We start from the raw sequence: 21562 nt of genomic DNA, 5'->3' as shown, positions 1-21562 counted from the left end.
CACCGATGGAAAACATTCTCCGGATGACAACTCTGAAAGTGGAAGATAACGGTTCTCTCTTGCGCTTTTTAATCGGTTTGTCCTGCAAAGCTGGTTTAGCCTCCTCCTTGAACGCCTGAGTAAAATTTGTCCTGGAACCAGCACAAAGAGACTGCATTGTTGGCATGTTTTTCTCCTGTATCTGTCTGGAAGAGAAATGTTGCATTCTGTGCAAGATAAGTTTAGACTTGCATGAAGCTTTCTTGGGAGGAGCAGCTGGCATTTTATCTTTTCTGGAGAAGGGGTTAATATTTTGGTATATCTCGCTATGGCACAGGTGACACAGAAACCTGTCCTGACACACTCTTGTGGTCAGACAGGTTTGCACAGTGTAAATAGGCAGCCAAAATTTTAATTTGGTGCCAAAAATGATCCAAACGGCGCACGCGCTGTAGCGCGGTCGGATCATCAGTGGAACACAGCCACCCGGGCGTGAGTTCCACTCTACTGGGCATGCTCCTCCCCTCAGACCATAGAAAAAAACGCTAGATTCAATCTATAAGAGCGGTTAGAGAAGACTGCCATGCTCCCACCCGTGTGCAGACAAAAGAATCTGCTGACTGACGGACTCTTCGCCTGTGGAAAACCCATGCTCGTCCTCTGCGCGGGATAAGAAAGAACTGACTGGCAGCATATAGTGAGTACAGATATAGGGTAGGGCGGAGTTTAACCCTTTAAGTATCTTTCAGAGTGCTTGTCCCGGGAGAAAGAGCAAGCCCACTGGTACTGCCACTATACGCAGGGAAAAGTGTGTACTTTCTAATTCCAATAACTAAATGATTTTGCATTCAGTAAAATCCACCGGCATCTTTTTTTTACCATTACAACTAGCTCTACAAATGTCTGTGGGTGTGACAGATGTTCATGCATACCAATATTCATAGATCAAAAATGTAGAGTCTCAGGTGTCCTAATACCCAATGTTGCTAACATAGTATGGTTTTGTTCTATTAGGTTGTGTCACAAAAGAAAAGCAGATCAAGGAGTGGGTATAACAAAAAAAAAAAAAAAAAAAAAAAAACCCCTCTGCTTTGTACATTTGGTGTCCGCCTAAATTCTCTCATGTTACATTCCTCTATGGCCAATGCAGCTGAAAACCTCATCAACTACAAATCTGGACTGAAATGGATCACTCATTTCCAGCTATTGTTTCTTTAATGAACACTACGTACTCAGTTTTCATACAGCATTACTTTCAATCTCATTCAAAATTCTTAGTCACCACTGACCTTTAGCCACTGCATATTTCACACCCCAGAATGCAACCAGTTTCAGCATTTTACATGTATGTTCAATTTTACTCATTTTGTGTATCCATTTTTAGTGTAGCCAACTTGCTCCCATCAAACTAGATCATGGAAGTGTTAAGGGGGAGGGTGTCAGATAGTTTCTCATTATGAGTTGTACATAGCTACTGCAAAGCAAGCAACACATTAGGAAAGACATTAAGCCTGTTGAGCGTTCTTACATTTGAATTATGAATATTGTAAATGTGCCAAACTGAGCCATCTAGTAGCCACTTCTAGAATGTGGCAATTAAGAGTATGTGGGACTGACAAAGAACTCAGCACACTATAGTTAACTGGCTTAGGAAACTTACACCAAAATATCCCACTGCTACACATTTCTTTACATAGAGGGGGATAAAGCTTAAAACCTGAAAGTTCAATTTAAGACAAGATACTGTACATGTGGCTCAAAGTTCTTTATTAAAACAAAAAGGGCAAACATCAATACCTTTGGCATATACAAAGTCTTTAAAATTGAATGGGCGTAGTGCCTTTGAAGGCAGTAAGTGTTTGGATGGGAAAGTAAACCAACCAACCCTATTTTATGTAATATTGGCAAGTGCATCGTTGTGTCTTTATAACCAGTCTTACTATACCTTGGAAAAACCATGCAAACACCAGACTCAGAGCCATCTCCAGCTAAGGAAGACATAAGGAACACAGATACAAGCTTTGGAAATCAGAAGACAATAGTTAAAATAATGGCTTTAATTTCATTTAAAAGTATACAGTACGGAAAATGTGCTTTAAATATACATACATCAAAACCAGTGATGCTGGCAAAAGGAGCGTGATAGTAAAAGCTAGGTCTAGAGTTTGGGTAAGTCTTATGATATTGGCTCAATTCATGGATTTTCAGGATATGGGTGAAGTATGAAGGTGTTCAGAGTTCATACAATCTATCCTGAATATATTTCAGTGAGCCGTTGACAGATTTGAGACAAATCCTTTGTTAGAAAGTGGAGGACTGTCTTTACTCTTTATGGGAGTCATTTTTGTATTTTGACAGCTATACAAGTGCGGACATTACTTTTTTTAAAAAGAAAAAATGTTCACATTGGTTTGTATAAACAGTATAGAAGTGACAATAGTGCACTCTATAGGTGTCAATGTAGCAAACAAGCATAGGTGTGGATTGTACAAAGTTACATGACAAGATGATTAAGTCTGGAGTGATCAGCAACACTATTTTAGATGCCAAGATGTAAAAGGGCTGACCTTAAAGTGATTGCAGTAACAAAAATATGCCATACATCTAGCTGGATGGAACTGACTGTTCATTACACATTACACAATTAAAAAAAAAAAAAAGTGAGATTATATACTATAATACAAGTCCAAGGAGACCACTAAAGACTCATTTCTTTGCTTGCTTTGTGATCATGCCTCTTGGAGGTGTTACAGGTCTGCTTGCATTGGGCTTCTTTTTTTCTGCTGGTTTAAGTATCTATAATAAAAACAAAAGTGTTAGATTTTCTAAAGTAAGATCTGGAACCTCAATATACATAAGCCATGTATTGTTTTACGTTTGGAACACGCGTAGTGAACCAGGTTTGCAACAATAAAAGTAACAAATTTATATTAAGTACGCCCAATATACATTTTTGGGAATCTGATAATTTATACACTGCCAACAAATATAAAGTAACAAAACAGAATATTTAACTGCAGTGTGGGTAACTGAGCACAACAAAGTCTCACAAGAAAATACAGACCTCCTTGCAGGGGCAAAACATTTTTAGAAGTTCTACACTTTGCCGTCACTGACCTTTTGAGTCAAATATGCATTTTCAAGATTTTACTTACCTGGAAGGAACACATTAATGTTTCATCTACGCTCATCATTGCACCGGCATTGTCAAACTCCCCGCAGTAATTTGGAGCAGAGAACAGAGTTACCAACTGCCTCTTAGCAAAAAATTCATAACCATCTTCAACCACCTATTATGGAGTAGGAAACAAATACTTACTTCCAGCATGCCCTTTTACCACTAATACAGCTATTATGGTCTTAATGCAGGGGCATCCAACCTTTGGCCCTCCAGCTGCTGCAGGACTACATGTCCCATAATGCTCTTTCAGCTAAGGGGCTGGCCGAGTATGGAGATGTAGTCCTGCAGCAGCTGGAGGGCCGCAGGTTGGACATGCCTGTCTTACAGTATTCTGTTTACAGTATCAGCTTTAGAGACACCTTGCAAAGACTGTTGCATTTAACAAATCACAAACCAGGAATTTACACCAATGTCATATTAGTTAATCAATATTTCTTATTTTGCATATAAAATGTTGCTTTTATTTATCGGGAGCTTGTTTATAACATGTTTGGCAGGTCTCATTCTTTCCAACAGATGTTTTTTGGCAAGTGTTTAGAGTTTCTGGAACACGGACACGGTTATTCTTAGAGTCTTAATTTTGTGTTTCTGCATTTTAGGAGCACTCCCTACAGGCTAAACACACACCATAAGATGCTTGGTCTTGCAGTTCTCAACCAACACATGTATCTGCAGATAACAAGCCAGGTAATGCAACGCTTTCAGATTATTAAAGACCCGCAGTTCCCTTTAGCAACAGCAAAAAGTCTATTACTAACATCAGCACTGGTGTTTACACTGCTGGAAGTTTCAGATAATGGAAAACATTCCCAGGTTGCAAGTATCTTCAATATATTGCTTACAGGGCTTTATTATTACATAACATGCATTATATTTGCTTATTCCAGTTTTAGAAAACAATTGTTAAAATACCTGATGAGCGCGGCAAATCAAATCCAAGTCATGTTTATGTAGAAATTTTGCTACAACTTCAGCTCCAAAAGTGAACGATACCCCTCTGTCATTTTCACCCCATCCCAATACATCTTTGTCTGGATCAGACCACAGCAAGTCGCACAAGAGTCCCTGGTCAGGAACATCAGTTGGGCGCATAATTCGCCTGATCTGTTCCATTGACTGAAGATCTGGAGATAAACCTGTTAAATAAAATGAAGTTACCATCAGAATATGTGCGATTCTAATTTCAGACACTGACTGAGCAAGTGGTGGTCTTAAGGGTTAGTAGTTTGTATTGGTAGCCCCTTTCTGATGTTGCTGTTCTACTTGCACTTTTGTAGGTTCTCGGGGGCTTACTGGAGGATGAAGACAAAGGCTTTGTATTAAACGGGAAGCCTTATAGGAATCATTGGAACATTACTCTGCGGTACACAGTAATATACTTCAGCACTGAACATTCTATAGCTCCTGACCTGTAGGTTACCATTGCAGTTGTGATATTTAAGATCACTTTCCCTGCTCAGATAAACACCCCCCCCCCCCTGCTGACTTTGCACCAGATGGCCCCTCTGGGTAATTAAGATTGCTGCATTTTTTTTTATTTTTTTTTAGAGCCAGTACGTTCCAATATTAACACTGGATTTTAATGGGAGTAAAATAGTTCCCCTCAACTATAATGAAGATACAGCCTGTTGTGAAACTTGACATTAAAGAGAGCTTTAGAGATACTTTTGACGGTTTATAGATTTAAAATCTACCAGCCCTAAGCAAGATCAGTGCATGGGGGGGGGGGGGGGGTTGGAGGGAAAAAAACAAACAAATACTACTTGCCTCCATGACAGCAGAAGATCTTCTCATCCACTATAGCAGCTATTGGCAAGCAATTAAAGCAGTCTGTGAATGTTTTCCATAACTTAATATTGTATCTTCTTTTACCTATGTGGACAGAATAAGAAGGATTAAAGACTTGATGCACTACTTGGCAAATGTGCCATGTGCCAATGCATGCGCTCTCTAACACAAAGGTTACTATGCAATAAGACAGGGCTTGACATTTGTTGTGAATCTAGGTGCTAGTTAAAAAAAAAGTTAGGAGCCAGGCTTTTTTTTTTTTTTTTTTTTAAACTAACAGTTGGTTAGGAGTGATCTGATCATCATCAGCCCACTTACTAAACTCACAGCCTTTGACCTGGAAGCACCCTGGACTTTCAGGCCAGTGCTGGGTTTTTGTTTTTTATTATTAACGCTTTCAATGCTGATGTTCCATTGGACACAGCATTGACTGATACAAATGTTAACCCCTGCAATGCCACAAATGTGTAACCATTGTGGAATTGAAAGGGTTAACAGTGCACTGTCGCTCTCAGGAAGCGATCAGGCAGCAGGGGGTGTTGGGGCTGCTCTCCACACATGTGGAGACCGAAGAACCCTCTCCCCCTGTCCCTGAAGCTGTCTCTGGCAGCTGGGACGCAATTGCTGGTCTATAGACCAGCCATTGCGGGGGGGGGGGGGGGGGGGGGGGGCACAAAGGTCTCCGATGACTGCTGTAAGGCTTCCATGCCTACAGGAGTCACAGGGCTTGTGGGGGCTCGTTTTTGCTGTTGCTGGCCTGCCTGGGCTTCCAGGCAGACCACCAGCAGCAGAGCCCTGTACAAAACTGTAATTAACCCCTAAAATTCCGTGATTGCGGCATTGAAGGGGTTAACGCTGCACTTTCGCTCTCATGGAGCAGGAGGGTGTAGGTTCAGGTGAGGACCCAATCAACACTCAACCCCCTTTCCTGAAGCTGCCTGTGACAGCTGAAAATGCAATTGCAGGTTTTCCTGCAATCACGGTTTCAGCCTACAGGATCACTCCGTGGGAGTGATCTCAGGCTCGGGCTCTGAGTGGCTGTGCTGCGATCACAGGCTGACAAACACCTAGGCGCCAGGACAAAATTCTGAGTCGCCATGGCGACCTGGGATTTGTCAAGCCCTGCAATAAGACAATCCATCGAGTGCACAGTTCTGTTTTGGCAGCTGAATCCTGCATATTGTGGGAAGATTAGATGGCTTCTCCAAAAGCTACACAAGGAGAGTTTATATTTTATTCAGGGCCTAACAGGTGTGTCAGTTGCAAGGATTGCATCTGCAGCTTAAGTTAGGAAGGGATCAAGTCACTGCCACGGGTACCTGGGAAGCCGATGTTAAGCAGATACATTTAAGAACGTTGTGTTTGTTTTTATCATTGTGGCAAATAAAGGTTTGGAAGTAATAACCAGCAGTGCCGTGTAGTGAAGAGTCTGCAATTGTTGGGTCTGTCTAATCAAAAGCTGTCAGTTTGGGTAATTCAGCGGGCAAGTATTCAAAATACTACATTTCAGACCCCTTTGCTTTACTTAATCTGTAAACATTACACGCATTAAAGTATGAACACACAAATGGTATGAAGTATTTAAAATGTATACAGACGTGCATGCAAAATTTTAGAGAAAGTAAGGTGTACTTACATTCATCATAGAACCCATAGATTCTGTTAATGCTGGCACACTCGTGATTTCCTCTGAGAAGGAAGAAGTTCTCTGGGTATTTAATTTTGTAAGCCAAAAGGAGACAGATTGTTTCTAAAGACTGCTTCCCTCTGTCCACATAGTCACCAAGAAACAGGTAGTTACTTTCAGGTGGAAAGCCACCATACTCAAAGAGCCTTAGTAGATCGTAGTACTGTCCATGAATATCACCTAGGGAATGACACAAGTATTGGTATGTAAAGCACAAAAACACTTAAGCAGCCACCATACAGAGACCAACTAAAATGCACCCATGCCAGGCTAGTTTCCCGATGCTCTGTGCAGCTGTTTCTGGTTGAACATCAGGCATGCCAGAAGATACACAAGCGTTCTGAACTGCAGGGGTATGTAATACAAAATCCATTCCATTTAACACATGTTGAGGAAGGAGTTGAGATTCCTGTGTATCAGCACTTCACCGTGAGGTGCACGGTCCTGCAAAACTCACTTTTGTGATGTGCTTCCTAGAAAAGACAAGTTCAATTGTATTTGGCAATAAGCAGCATTTTGTTGAATACTCCCGAGTACCCCAGCAAAATAGGGCTAGGTTTGCATAATACATAAATAGGCCAGATTTAAACCTCCTTGCCAGATGCTGCCAGTGTTAGTCCATTATGCCATCATTTGTTGAAAATCTCTGAAGAGCGTCAAGTCAACTTGCCCTTAAGCGAATAGGATCAATGTCAAAATGTACATACAAAGTTAGTACAATACAGTTTAGTACTCCAAAAACAATGCCAATCTTCTAAAAGCTAGAAATTCCATTCAGTCCAGACTATACACACACAAGTTTCAGGCAGGTGTGAGAAAAAGCTGTAAAGCAAGAATGATAAACTATTGGCTTTGAAAACAATCAAAAAAACAAAGTGAGTAAACAGAAGAAAAATGTAAATCAAATCCATATCCGACGACCACCTTTGCCTTCAATTCTTCTAGGTATGCCTGCACAAATTTTTTTTATTTTAGGAATTTAGCAGGAAGGATGATCTACAAATCATGGAGAACCATCAATTCTTCCGTGGATTTAGGCAGCCTTAGTTGCTTCTCTTCATGTAATCCCAGACAGATTATGTTGAGATCAGGGCTCTGTGGGAGAGATACCTTCACTTGCAGGTCTCCTTGTTCTTTATGCTGATAGCTCTTAATGGGGGTGAGGGGGGGTGTCATGCTGCAATCAGATGGCATTGCTTGATAAGTTTCTGCCTGTTCTCACCATTGAGGAGACCAGTAATTCTGACCAAATCCACAACACCATTTGCAGCCCAAAACTTGCAAGGAACCCCAACTATTCTACACTGCTGCCTGCAAACGCTCATTCCTGTACCGCTCTTCAGCGAACAAATTTAACGGATTAGTCAAATCTGAAATATTTGGCTGTGGCGGAAGGTAGCGCACCTGCCACCATTTTTCTGCAGGCCAGTTCCTGTATTTTCATGAATAGTTTAGTCCCTTGGCCTCCTTTCCATGTGAGATATATGGCTTTTTGGCTGCAAGTCTTCCATGAAGACTACTGACTGGAGAAGTCTGGTCAGAAGTGGATTGGTGATCCAGAGCACTGCTGGATATCTTTCGCTAGGCATGCGCTGAATTCTCACTTGGTGTGCACCTACAAAGTCAAAGTCAAGTGTACCTAGAATTGATGCTGCATTGAAGGCAAAGGGTGGTCACAAGTATTAGATTTTTTATGTTCATTTTGTTAAATGATAAACTATTTTTTTTTTTTAGCATTCTTACATAATTTCCACACTTGCCTAAAGCTCGACCAAAAAAAAATGTATGTAGTACAGGAGATTTATAACCCATGCTGAACGTTACAGAACACTTACCACATATTTTAAGGGGAGCTTCAAGTTCAAGTAAAATTGGCTGACTGAGGAAGATTTCTCGAGACTTTAGACATAGGCCTCTAATTTCATTCTCTTGAAGTTGAACATTTTTCCCAGGTTTTGAACCCCTTACTGAAAAAAAATTATTTTTAGTGTATATACACATTTTATTCTGCAATCACATTTTTGCATCCACAAGAAAGTTACTGCTATCATCCTATTTAGCCATTGGCTTTACCACCTGGATTAACATAACCCCTATAAGCAAAAGCCAGCATTGTGTAGAATACTAAGAATATTGCAAAATATATAATTTTTTAGGCTTTAAAACATTAGCACTCTGTTTCTTGGATGTTTCTGTCATTACAAATGAAAACCCTATTTTTTTCCCCCACAACAGAGGATGAGGTCTAAGACAGGGCTTCACAAATCCCAGGCGCCAGGTAGCCAGAGAATTTTGTCCTGGCGCCTAGGTGTTTGTCACCCTCTTACATCCAGAAAAAATTGCCCCCATGTCACCACGTGGGGGCGCTGCTGCTGCTGTCTGCCCAGGAGCCCACAGCCACTCCGAGCCCGCCCCCGAGCCTGAGATCACTCCCACGGAGTGATCTTGTAGGCTGAAAACGCGGTTGCAGGAAAACCAGCAATCGTGTTTTCAGCTGCCACAGGCAGCTTCAGGGAAGGGGGTTGTGTGTTGATTGGTTCCCCACACAAGTGTGGGGACCTGACCCAACACCCCCCTGCTGCCTGATCGCTCCATGAGAGCAACAGTGCAGCGTTAACCCCTTCAATGCAGCGATCGCGGCATTTTAGGGGTTTATTCACGTTTTGTAAGGGGCTCTGCTGCTGGTGGTCTGCAGACGAGCAACAGCAAAAACGAGCCCCCACAAGCCCTTTGATGATCCCTGTAGGCATGGAAGCCTACAGCAGTCATCAGAGACTTCCCCCTGCAATGGCTGGTCTATAGGCCAGCTATTGAGTCCCAGCTGCCAGAGGCAGCTTCAGGGACAGGGGAGAGGGTTCTTTGCTCTCTCCATGAGTGTGGACACCAGCCCCAACACCCCCCTGCTGCCTGATCGTTCCATGAGAGCGACAGTGCAGCGTTAACCCCTTCGATGCCACAATTGTGTACAACACATTCGTGGCATTGACGGGGTTAACATTTGTCCCCACAAGCTTGTGGGGACTAAATATCAGTCAATGCTGTGCTCCAAAGAACATCAGCATCGAAAGTAAAAAAAAAATTAGATAAATAATTAAAAACAAACAGCACTGACCTGAAAGTCCAGGGTGCTTCCAGGTCAAATGCTGTGAGTTTAGTAAGTGAGCTGATTATTAGATCACTCCTAACCAACTGTTAGTTTAAAAAAAAAAAAATCCTGGCTCCTAACTTTACCTGGCGCCTAGATTCACAACAAATTTGTCAAGCCCTGGTCTAAGGTACCAAAACCCCCTGGGGCTGAAGAGGTTGCATGGGTTGTTTATTTGGAGGAAAATCAAACAGCGAAGCAAATAAGTCCCCCCTACAAGCTTCCATCTTGCTTCTGAGCCAAGAAACACATTTTAGGAATAAAAGCAATTGCTTCAGAAGCTAAACTTTAGCTTTATTACTCATAATCTAACTCATATGCACCTGGGTTCAGAGATTATATATAAATATGCATAATGTTGGTAGCCATGGTTTCCTGACCACAATCAACCACAGGGGTGGTCACAGGAGACCCAACTGGAAGGCCCTAAACAGAGTACTAGTTGCCCAAAGGCTGGTATGTCCTAGTATGTCCTTAAAATGCCTCAACAGGTTTCTTTCTATTTTAGAACATGTGTGATAGTAGGCAGTCAATTGGCTCAACTATAAAGCACTATAAAATAGGGCTGAAACTAATCGATAAAATAGATAAGGAAAATCGTTGTCAACGATTTTCATTATCGATTAGTCAGATAGATTTTTATCGATTATAAAAAGGTTTTTTCAGAGCAAATGCTCTGAAAAACTCCTCTCCTTATATAATCCGACCTCAAACAGAGATCGGATTATAACACTAGAATCCAGATCCCCCGCGACGCTGAAGGGGACCTGGATTCCCATCACTGTCGGCCGGTCTCTCACTTCCGTCTCCCCCCCCCCCCCACCATACACCCCTTTGACTTCTCCCCCCTCCCATACACCGCTCTGCCTCTCTCCCGACTCCCTGGTGTTTTGTGAACCTCCGTTGCCGACAGGCACTTTCACTGCAGCTTCATAGAAGCCTCAGCGTTAGTGAAGGGCAGTAACGGAGGCTGTCTGTGCGCATCGCGCAGACCCCCACCGAGGATCGTCCTCTCTGTCAGCTGGTGGGGGGGGGGTCTGCACCCTCCCATACGCCACTCTGCCTCTCTACCCGACTCCCTGGTGTCTTGTGAACCTCCGTTGCTGACAGGAGCCAGAGTGGTGTATGGGAGGGGGAGAGGAGCCAGAGTGGTGTATGGGGGGTGGGGCAGAGTGGAGTATGGGGGGGTATAATGAATTTCAGGGTAGCAGAGTGGTGTATGGGGGTATAATGAATTTCAGGGAGGCAGAATGGCATATCTGGGGGCGTTAGAGTGGTGAATCAGGGAGTATAATGAATTTCAGGGTGGTGCAAGGCATTTATGGGGAGCGGAGTGGCATATCAGGGTGCACAGTGGCATATAGGGAGGTATAAGGCATAAATGGGGGCGAGTGGCATATTGGAAGTTATAAGGCATATAGGGGGTATAAGGCATATCAGGGGGGCATAAGACATATCTGGGGATAAAAGGCATATCAGGGGGCTCAGTTGCATATCACTGGCATATAAGGAGTATAAGGCATATCGGGGGCACAGCTTGTAGCTTTTATTATGTCAGTAAAATAAGGTGAATAGAGAGGCCATTGCAGTAAAGAGCTGAAAGTGTAAATTGTACGTTTTTTATTACATTATTTTAAATAAAAAAAATTGCATTTTTTATCCGATTAATCGAAAATACAATCGGCCAACTAATCGATTATTAAAATAATCGTTAGTTGCAGCCCTTCTATAAAATAACCACATGCCTAGCCAACAATATAGGAATATGGGGGAATGCTGTGGACCTAGCTGCAGAATGGAGAATGTTCTCTCAAACAACTCGTCTGTACACAGGTCCCATGGACAAAAAAAAAAAAATAAAAAAAAATTCAGCCAATCGTGGGATAGGAGAGTATTGTTCCAGAAGCACCCCAAGTCTGTGTCCATGTGGACCACTCCACTATGAGCCCTAATAAAAATCACATGGTAAGTCCAGACTGGACTAAACAAATTTGAGGATCACTCACTGCAAGTCCAGAAGAATGCATTTGACCGCCTGACAATGCTAAACATAGTTGAACCCCGTCACTAAGATCCTTCATTATTTTAAGAACGGCAAAACGTTACAACATCACGTGCCACAGGGGTCTGCGTACCCAGGTACAGAGTAGTTGTACTCCATAGGAGAAAGGTTTCCGGGCCTCTGCCACCTGGTCCAATACGCCGAGACCCAGGATTGGGCTTTTTAATTTGGAAAGCACTGTAACAAGTCAAGCCAGAAGAGGGGCGGTAGGCCAAACAGTGGCTTGGTAATTAACATATCGTGGATGCTAAACTGAACATCGCACTGTCCAGTTTACCCATTTACCAATGCTCATTTTTTGTCCAAAACATAATTTATGGATTTTTGAGGCTTAATACAATGTTACTGATACCAAATTTAGAAACAAAAATGTATAGTTTAAATAATGAATTTTCTTTGTAATAATTTTAGGATTTAATCCATTTTGTAAGAGGGGAAAAAGCCCAATCAAGGATACAATGGAATAGCATGGCTTTTTCAGTCATGTTCAAGAACATGTCAGCCAGGTGACTCTAAAATCTGTTAGTACCCAAATTTACATCACCGCAAAACGCTAGGTCCAAACCCTTCCCTTTCCACACAGGTAGCTGGCTGCTTTAGCACATGCATGTGTAGCAGTTAACCTGCTGAACCCGCTTAGAAGAGGAATGAACCGGCTGCACGCGCCTGTACAGAAGCAGCACTGGCAAGGATGCTCGGCAGCCTGGTCTAAAGCCAGAAAGCTGCCGAGCGATGTCTCAAAGCACAACAGATTGCAGGAGAAGGGACAGCGACCCAAACTGCCTCACTTACTCATCAGAAAAAAAGTGCATGAATTATGGACGAAGCCATTACGTAAACACAAAATACGAATATCAGACATTCTGACTTAAAAGCTAGACTGGGAAATGGAGTATTAAAAGAAACGATTAACTATAACAGACAACCCCACTAAGGAAAAAACACATTTTTAAATACAGAGTATTTTAATATGCATTAAGGCAAGAAACAGACGACAATACCTAGGGTAGAAGCTGCAGTGGAGGGAACACTCCCATAGAAACCAAGGGGCGCGCTCTGCTTAGCCACTGGTAGAATTGATGAGCCAGTGCTAGAGCCGATGGGTTATAACTATCACATGCATGGAGCCGAACGCTGTATCTCCTGCACGGAAAATGGCAGCAGGGATCGTGCAGGAAGCAGCGAGGCACCATGCAGTCAGATGCAGTAGTAGGCTGGAGCTTCCCTTTAAATAGCCATTTGGTCAGGTAATGGATATTTGACAGTACTCACGGTAACGCATTTATTAAGCTGTAAACCTAAATAAAGATACATCCCCGCTGATTGCAGTACAACCTCCTTGACTGTAATAATTAGATCACAGCTGTTGAAGTTTCATGTTGCCCAAGAATGAATCATGGAGGAGATCATCAATGCCAGACAAAAACGCATCTGAGATCCACGTTTCCATGTATACCCTTCACACGCACAAGCCTTCTAACCTCGCAATCCCATACACCAGGGAACAGCGCAGCGATTGAGAAATAGCACCGTGATGCCCACTCGCTGCACAAGCGTATTAAACAGACTTTAACATACCGCCAACACCTGTTTACAGAATCACTTGTTAAATTAGTTTCTTAAAGGAGACAGGATTAACAGATGTATATTCCGTTATTCTGCACCATTGCACAGATCTCACAGAAAGGTCCCATCTATATACGAGCATCACCTTAACCATTTAGAGGATGACAAGCGACCAAGAAGGCAAATCACCCGGCTTAACACACAATTACAGGAACAGCGTCAATTAAACGCTAATTGACCAACACATTACACAACAGGCCGCAATTACTGCCATGAAGGAACACTGGCTGCAGGTGAAAGGGACTTTAAACGGGGACAAGCAATAACAGCGACACATTACATGTCAGTTCGAGAGATTCGTTACTTTGCCCCCAAAGAAGAGTAAAGATTAACCGATACAGTGCAACAACCAATACAGTGCAACAACTCCGGTATCCACACAAGGCAGGCTTTTAATATCGCCATCATATGCCACAGCACTGTATAAAGGGCATTAAACTATATACAGAAAAAATGCTCAGACACGCTTACAATGAAGATAAACGAACAGGATTGTCCACTAGATTTTTAAGCTCATGTGACAAGAGCCCTCCGCACCTGTTTGTCACCTTGTTAGGTTATACACACACATATTGTTATGCCCCGTCTAACCTATGGTCCCTAAGGTGAATAGGCGCCATTCTCCCGGTCTTTTATTTACTACCGAGAGTAATGACAGATTGTTCTATATAGCGCCGTCAGACTCTGCAGCGCTATATAGAACAATCTGTCATTACTCTCGGTAGTAAATAAAAGACCGGGAGAATGGCATTCGCCCTCCCATTCACACGCATTGGAGAGGGGCTCCACGTATGCCTTCCGCTGCAACCCGGCTACAGGGCATTGTAACGGAGGAATCAGAACGAGTGTCGAGATAAAGCCTCAGGTAGCGGGAAGTCGCGATATTATTCACAGAGGTTTCGTTTGCGGTATAGCCGATAGCATCTGCACTACATACTGCACAGAACCACAAGACAAAGCCGCAAAGTAAGCACGTGAAATAAACACGTCACCGCGCCAACATACACGCTACTAGCGGAAAAGGACAAGCAAGGATCCAGCTTCAAAGCACCAACACGAACAGGCCCTCACGGATAACCTCACCTTCTAACAGCCGCTGGATGATGCTGTCGATGTTTAACTTGTCGACGTCCGCCATGGTCCCTAAGGTGAATAGGCGCTAAGAACGAGTCTTAAGAACCACACAGAAGGCTACCGAAGAAAATGAAATGAAATAACGGAGGACGCCGCGGTTCTCACGAAACCCTTAATCCGCTTCCGTTACTGGAGCCTACTACCGAACAAAATGGCGACACCTCCTCCACACAGCCGGCCGGCGCAAGAATCTTTCCTTCCGAACAGGAACTATTTAATGCCCACACGCTGCGACGTAGAGACGAAAGCCGACTAACGTTCGATATTGTTCCGCTCAGCGGAGCCTTCCTTGGAAGCACTATTTTTTTCTTCCACGTTAATTTATATTACATATAAATTTATTGGTTATGTATATATTCAAATTTCCTTACAAATTCCAGAGCAAATCGATATAAAAACTGAACACATATTGTGAAGTGAAGTGTGATTTAAATGTGGGATGTAAAAAAATAGCTTTCTTGTTATTATTTTAATACGAATAGGGATCTCATACAGAGAGCTCAGTCTTCTACTCCTTTTGTTATTATTATTTTATGTCATTTCCCCCCCATTGCATCTGTGTCTGGGTTGCATTGGAATTCAACTGTCAACCAAGAGGGAAGTTGTAACAGGCTTCATGGCCGCTTATGTGCTAATGAGCATACCTGGGAACTTTATGGCTCTAGCTACCCAGAGACCCCCTTGTATCCCACAAGCAGGTAGGAGGTCCCGCTGACGTCGCCATTGTTGGAGTAGAAGTGGGTGGTGAGTGGGCATAACTGCTCCCCCAACCCGGAGTTTCCCCGGAGAAGCGGTGCTTCACCCGGAGACTCCGGGTTTCCCAGGTGTGATTATAAGTGTTCACAACCTTGTATTCCCTTTGTTTTATTCTCTTGAATACTGGAGGGTAGAGAAACAAACTAAAAAGTGACGCAGCAGTAAAATGACACCCCAAATACAACACAATATGTCTATAGAAGTCTACCGACTCACTAGGGTTGTCACCTTTGGGTTAAAAAATTATAAAATAGAGACATTTCCAACAGCAGTTGGTGACATCAGAAGAAGTTTAAAAACATAACTCCAGATAAAACTAGGGACTCAACAGCTAAAATTTCTATATTAAACACTCATATGAAACAGATATAATTTCCCAAAACAAATATTTTTCATTATCACCAATATAAAAAAGGATATAAATGGATCTAGAATAGAATAAGCTGCACGCTATGAAATACCATAAATGTTAAAAAAAGGCGTATTGCAGACAAGTGAGCAAATTCTGAAAGTGCTGACGCAGTATATAGAGTCTATTATTTTGTTATATATATATGTGTGTATTTATATATATACTGTATGGTTTTGCGGTATATGTAAATATATATATATAACAAAATAATAGACTATATGCTACTATTATATATATATATAATATATAATATTTCTACTTTTTTTTTTTGAACCTGATATACTTGGTATATAATTTACATATTTTAAAAGGACAGCAGCATTCTGAGGCAGACATTTCCAAGGTTAAGCCATAAACAGGCTATTCAAAACAAAGAAGCAAAGGCTCAGCACTCAAATGATAAGGTGAGTTTATTTCATAAACAGGCTATTAACATTAGGAAATCCATGAAAATGCTTAGATTAAGGTTGCAGGATATGACACAAAAGATATATGGCAGCTATTGTGACACGGAAGCTAGGAAGTTGATAAAGAGGAAATTATAGCATTCTCTTTAATTTTCACATCTGAGGTAACACCAATCTTCAACCTGTCGCCGAAAACCACCTATCGCGTCTATCGCATGTTATTGTTATTTTGAGAAATTAGTACAACTTGGTAGTTAAGTTGAAGAAGACCTCCAGTTTGTATTGTCGTCAATCTAGAGTCCATTGTTGGTGTAACGAAAAACACGGTTGTTTATTAGATAATTTAAACATGGTTCAAAAAGAGTCTAGATTTTTTTTTTTGCGTTCTATGCACGATAAATCCTCATGATTTTATGTGAATTCCATCCTTTATACTCCTTTACCTCTGACTGAATGAGGACGTCAGTGAGTGTTATCTACCATTACTATCAACAAAGTCTAGTTTCGTTAAGACTTATCCAACTTGTTTCCATTCATCTTTCTAGAGTCAGCCAGTTTGCGCAAGGAGTTCTGTTTACTAGTTTTGACTGATAACAAGTAGATGGTGTTAAGAAATAGGACAGAAATTTTTAAAGAACTCAAACAGATTTATATATTAGCGATACTTTCCAAAACATAACCTCTTTTATTCTCTAGGGGATTTTACGCACTAGTTTACATTTAGAATGTTAACAATGACATCATATGCCAGTGACCATTCACTCAACATGCTGTTCATGCAATCGGGGATCCATATAATTTGTTATGCCATTTTCCTTTTTTTTGGTTTTCTTATAGTTCTTCTCCCTTGTTTAATCGCTACAAGCCGATGCCACTCACATCCCCGCAGATCACTGGAACTTTTAATTGCCCGCTGGAGTAATTCTTCCCCCCAAAGTTACTGTATTTTACATTTTTTTTCCTAGCAGTTACATGCCCATTATTTGGAAGATTGCACAACCAATTTTGGATTACGTATATTTTATGTGGTAATATGTTCTGCTTCTTAATGAATGACAATATATACCGGTAGTTTGTTGAACAACATCTTTGAGTAATTGCGCTTTTACGTACTAGACTATTATCTCGCATGAACCTCAACCAGAATAATAATTAGGGTTATAGGAGTAGTACCGAGAAGTGCAAAATAGGAACAATAATTGTGTGAACAAATGTGTATTTTTTTCCTAGATTTTGATTCTTTAGTATAATAACAGAATTTATTCCCATCTTATATGTGCCCGCCTTGCTAATGTCACCTACATCTACATGAGCTTTATGTGCCATCCCCATATATGCAACTACATTTGGAATTTTACTAAAGGAAGTTAAAAATTAAACAAAATTGTTTAATTTTCATTACTTTAATCATTACTTTAATGTTTTTTGAATGTAGTTTTTATATTTTACTTGTGATTTATTTTACGTTCTTGCATTGAGATGCTTGATAACAGCTTGTAAAAAAATCTATGTTCAATGGATAAAAGACTTATTATGGCTCTTTAAACAATCCACCAATCCTACTAAATCCAATTTTGCATCTACTGGATATCATGGTTTACATTAAAGCCAGTAATCTCTTTTTCTTGTTTCCCGATGCAGTGCCATAGATCAAGATGAAACGTAAGAATTGATTAAATCTTAAATGATCCGGAGCTCCCAGATCAGATGTGTTCACATCAGTATATCGCAAAATAAATAACCATTCTTCCCTATGTTCAGCTGGTAGAGGCAGTGTGAGTCCTGGTGCAGATGTGCAATGATGTTTAAGTGATCACTAAACCCATCACAAATAGACAGGTAGAGTTACACTGGACCTTCCAACCCTGCTTATCATGCTTTCCTCCAGTTTGATATACACATCACCTGGTTACCTGCATTTAACTCATCCATGCCCCAGCCGCTAATGTCCACCTGGTAGAGAGGTATGGTTGTGATCCTGTCCACCCATCAGAAATGCCTCCCATCAGCATAAAGCTATCCTGAATCTAAGACAAGACTAAAGACTAATTAAGGTCTGAGTCAGGAAAAATGGGCAAACTAGACAGGCCAAATGGTTATTATCATGCCTGGGAACTTGTGGGCAGAGCCGACCTTAGGTGTTTTGGCGCCCTGTGCAGACTACTCCCCTGGCGCCAGAATTCTAGAATAGAAAGTTTTACTAATACTATTCTAGAATTACTCAGTGTTGGGGGATGGATTTCATGGACATTTTGTATGGTTCCTGAATCCACCCTGGAACAGACTAAAACTTCTATGAACTAAGTTATAAAAAAAACCCAACAATTTGTATGTTGGCAGCAATTTGACAAACTTATAGGTTTGATTCAGTCAGCTGGTCAAACCTTAGTTGGTGTTTATGGTGGGGAAAGACTTCTGATTTAACTACTTGTCTAAGGCTAGGTTTTCACTTGGGTTTTTGTCCTGCGTTATTTTCTTGATGAAAAACGCCAGGAAAAACGCCAAGAAAACTGCCACTGCATTTACCTGCGTTTTGTCTGGCGTTTTAGCCTTTCTGTGGAAATTGCTTTTTTGACCTTAGGCAGTTTTTCCAGCCTTTACACGTTAGAATTGTCACCCAGCTAATAGGGATTAGGATAAATGGCAAGTATCTGCCCCCTCCTGATGTCATTTCCTACTTAAACTCGCCCCGGCGGACCCTTTTGTCTCTTTTCTGTGGTTTGCAAGGCATGCTTTATTCCGAATGTCTGCTCCTCTAGGAAGATTGGCCCCAAATGATGGTGCAAATTGTTTGCTGTTGCTTTTGGCACGCAGGATCCAGTTGATGCGTTGCGTATGTTTGTTTGTAATGGCATGTTTGTTCCAAATGGTGTAAAATTCAATATGAACTTTGTTTTGTGTGAAACTGTTTGTTTCCAGCCTATTTCCCGTTGGACACACAGATACTGGGTCCATCCTCTGCATTGTAACTGTGGAAAAAAACACCATAAAAAACGCCAAGGCAAAAAACCCACATGGCTTTTTCATGGTGTTTTTTCTCTCCCATAGACTTCTATTGGAGAAAAACGCCAAGATTTCCTTGCAGAAAACGCCAGAGAGTCAACATGCTGCGATTTTGAAAAACTGCCACAGAGCCCAAAAAAGCAGAAAAACGCCAAAGAGGACTGAAAAAACGCCAAACAGAAAAACGCCAAGTGGATATGGCATTGTGCGATTTCCTATTGAAGAACAGCTAACATCTGGCCGCAGCGTTTTTTTCACTAAAAAAATGCTGTGTGGCTGAATTGGCGTTTTTATGGGCGTTTTTAGCAAAAAAATACCAAGTGGAAACCTAGCCTAAGACTAAGTTAGCAGTTCAGACTGCAAACACTTAAATAAGGCTAGCTGGAGATCAACGGGAAACTTCCAACCCAAGTAATTCATTGGGGTGTAGTCAGAATTACTAGACATGTCTAAAGTGATTCAACATACCTTGGACAGGTGAGTAAAACACCCACCATATGTGCACAGGGGTTCAGAGACCGTTTAACACAAACCATTTGTTTACAGAGTAAAGTCAGTACATATCTATAAACATTATTTTAAAACAATTTACTGTGTGTTAATCCTTTTTTTTTTTTTTTTTAAGAAAGTCTAAATTGATTTCTGGGATTAATGCCAGAAAAACTCATGCTCAATTGAACAAACCACATCAAAATGATGTAATTGAACAGCTTTCTACAAATGTAACTAATAATATGTAACTAATGAGTCGTAGACATAGTGGCTCCATTGTTTCAATGTCAATGGGTTTACCACAAATGCAACATGATGTTGCCCCCCTGACATAAATGCTATCTGGGTGGTAGTATAATGCTCGTGATGACACCCAATAGAGGCAAACTAAATACCGAATTGGTGACATGCTTGCCTGTTCTACTTTTTAAGAGGACAATAATGAGGTCTTTCCTGCTGTTCAGACACCTGCTTTTGAAATATACCACCTAACATTAGCCGACTTAAAATGATTTCGTAAGAGGAATAAACAGAAAGGGTTTGGTCACCCACTGTCATACATCAGAATAAAAAAGGTTTTTATATGTGTGTGCTTCTCTAAGGTATAATTATGATAATTGAGAGAAACCTATTTCAGGGAGATTGCATCATCATTTAATTTGTGCTTTGTCACTTTTATTCCAGCTCTTTAAGCCTCTTTGAGGATAAAGGCATTCTGAATCAGGCAGAGGAGAAGATACGTTTATTTCCTAATCTCATAGCTGATACCTAACCTCAAGGGAGGAAATAGAAACTGACATGGAACCTAGTGGAAAAATTGCATAAATCCCTATGTAACTCATGCTTTGTGTCCCTTTTACACGATATATATATATATATATATATATATATATATATATATATATTTTATTTTTTTTTAATTATTGCCTAATACAGATGACCTAACCTCAAGGGAGGAAATAGAAACTGACATGGAACCTAGTGGAAAAATTGCATAAATCCCTATGTAACTCATTATGCTTTGTGTCCCTTTTACACGATATATATATATATATATATTTATTTATTTTTTAATTATTGCCTAATACAGATGACTGTTTTTTTAAACTTTATTAAAGAGAGTTCATTTTTACACCCCAGTTTTTTGTGATGCTCTAGTATGTGACGTGGATATTGTGCGTTCTTCAAGACTTTATTAGTATTGTGTGCCATTTTGTTGGTTAGCCACCTTTTCTGCACGGCAGAGACTGTATTTTTAAACAATGTGTAAGTAGAACACTGTTGGGTTTTTCTTAAATAAAATAATTTCGCTCCATAAACCAGAGGTGGATTTTCCTTGGGTGCGGCCCTAGGCCTGATCCAGAGCAATGCCCCCAGCCGACTCCCTCCATGGCCTCCATCCATCCACCAACCTCATGTATTAAAATAAAATTGCTCCACTCATTACTAGTTGTAATGCCATGAGCATACAAAATACTGGACATTTTCATTAACCAATTTTTATTACTAGCTGTTTTCAATTTACCAGAAGGCAACACATGGTAAAAAGTATAAGGGCAAATAAGTGGGCCTTCCATAATTTCTAAAATGATAAATATTGAAACACGATAATTATCTGATGTGTGGATTACATGCTATTTCATGTGATATTTTTACATCTGTCCTATTACATAAATTAATACTTAAATCTTTGAATCTCAGCAAATAGTGTAAGTCATTGTAAAACAGCATTTTTCTTAAAATACTTTTTACCTTCCACTTCAGGAGATTGTCAATAAGTACTTTGTTAATGCTTTTTAACAGACATTTAAGCTGGGAGTCACCTCATGTGCAAAGCCATAAATTGGAGATTGACTCGTGAATGGCTGTATTCCTGAAACCTTAATGTCG

At 40.9% G+C, this 21562-nt stretch overlaps 1 protein-coding gene across 1 annotated transcript; it reads right to left on the bottom strand.

The window, feature by feature from the left end:
• Positions 1 to 2685: 2685 nt before the first annotated feature.
• Positions 2686 to 14606, bottom strand: LOC149289076 (serine/threonine-protein phosphatase PP1-gamma catalytic subunit A). The gene is made up of 7 exons (XM_089490965.1): positions 14552 to 14606; positions 8471 to 8602; positions 6585 to 6815; positions 4928 to 5032; positions 4073 to 4296; positions 3135 to 3269; positions 2686 to 2775 (listed from the first exon to the last, which is right to left on the bottom strand). Exons 1-7 carry the CDS (start codon positions 14604 to 14606, stop codon positions 2686 to 2688), a joined length of 972 nt encoding a protein of 323 aa, XP_089347091.1.
• Between the last annotated feature and the right edge of the window lie 6956 nt (positions 14607 to 21562).

The sequence above is a fragment of the Sceloporus occidentalis genome, unplaced genomic scaffold, assembly GCF_023333645.1.
Source record: "Sceloporus occidentalis isolate IW3139 unplaced genomic scaffold, rSceOcc1.0.p SCAF_48, whole genome shotgun sequence".
NCBI lineage: Eukaryota > Metazoa > Chordata > Lepidosauria > Squamata > Phrynosomatidae > Sceloporus > Sceloporus occidentalis.
This window is presented reverse-complemented; position numbering and strand designations above follow the sequence as displayed.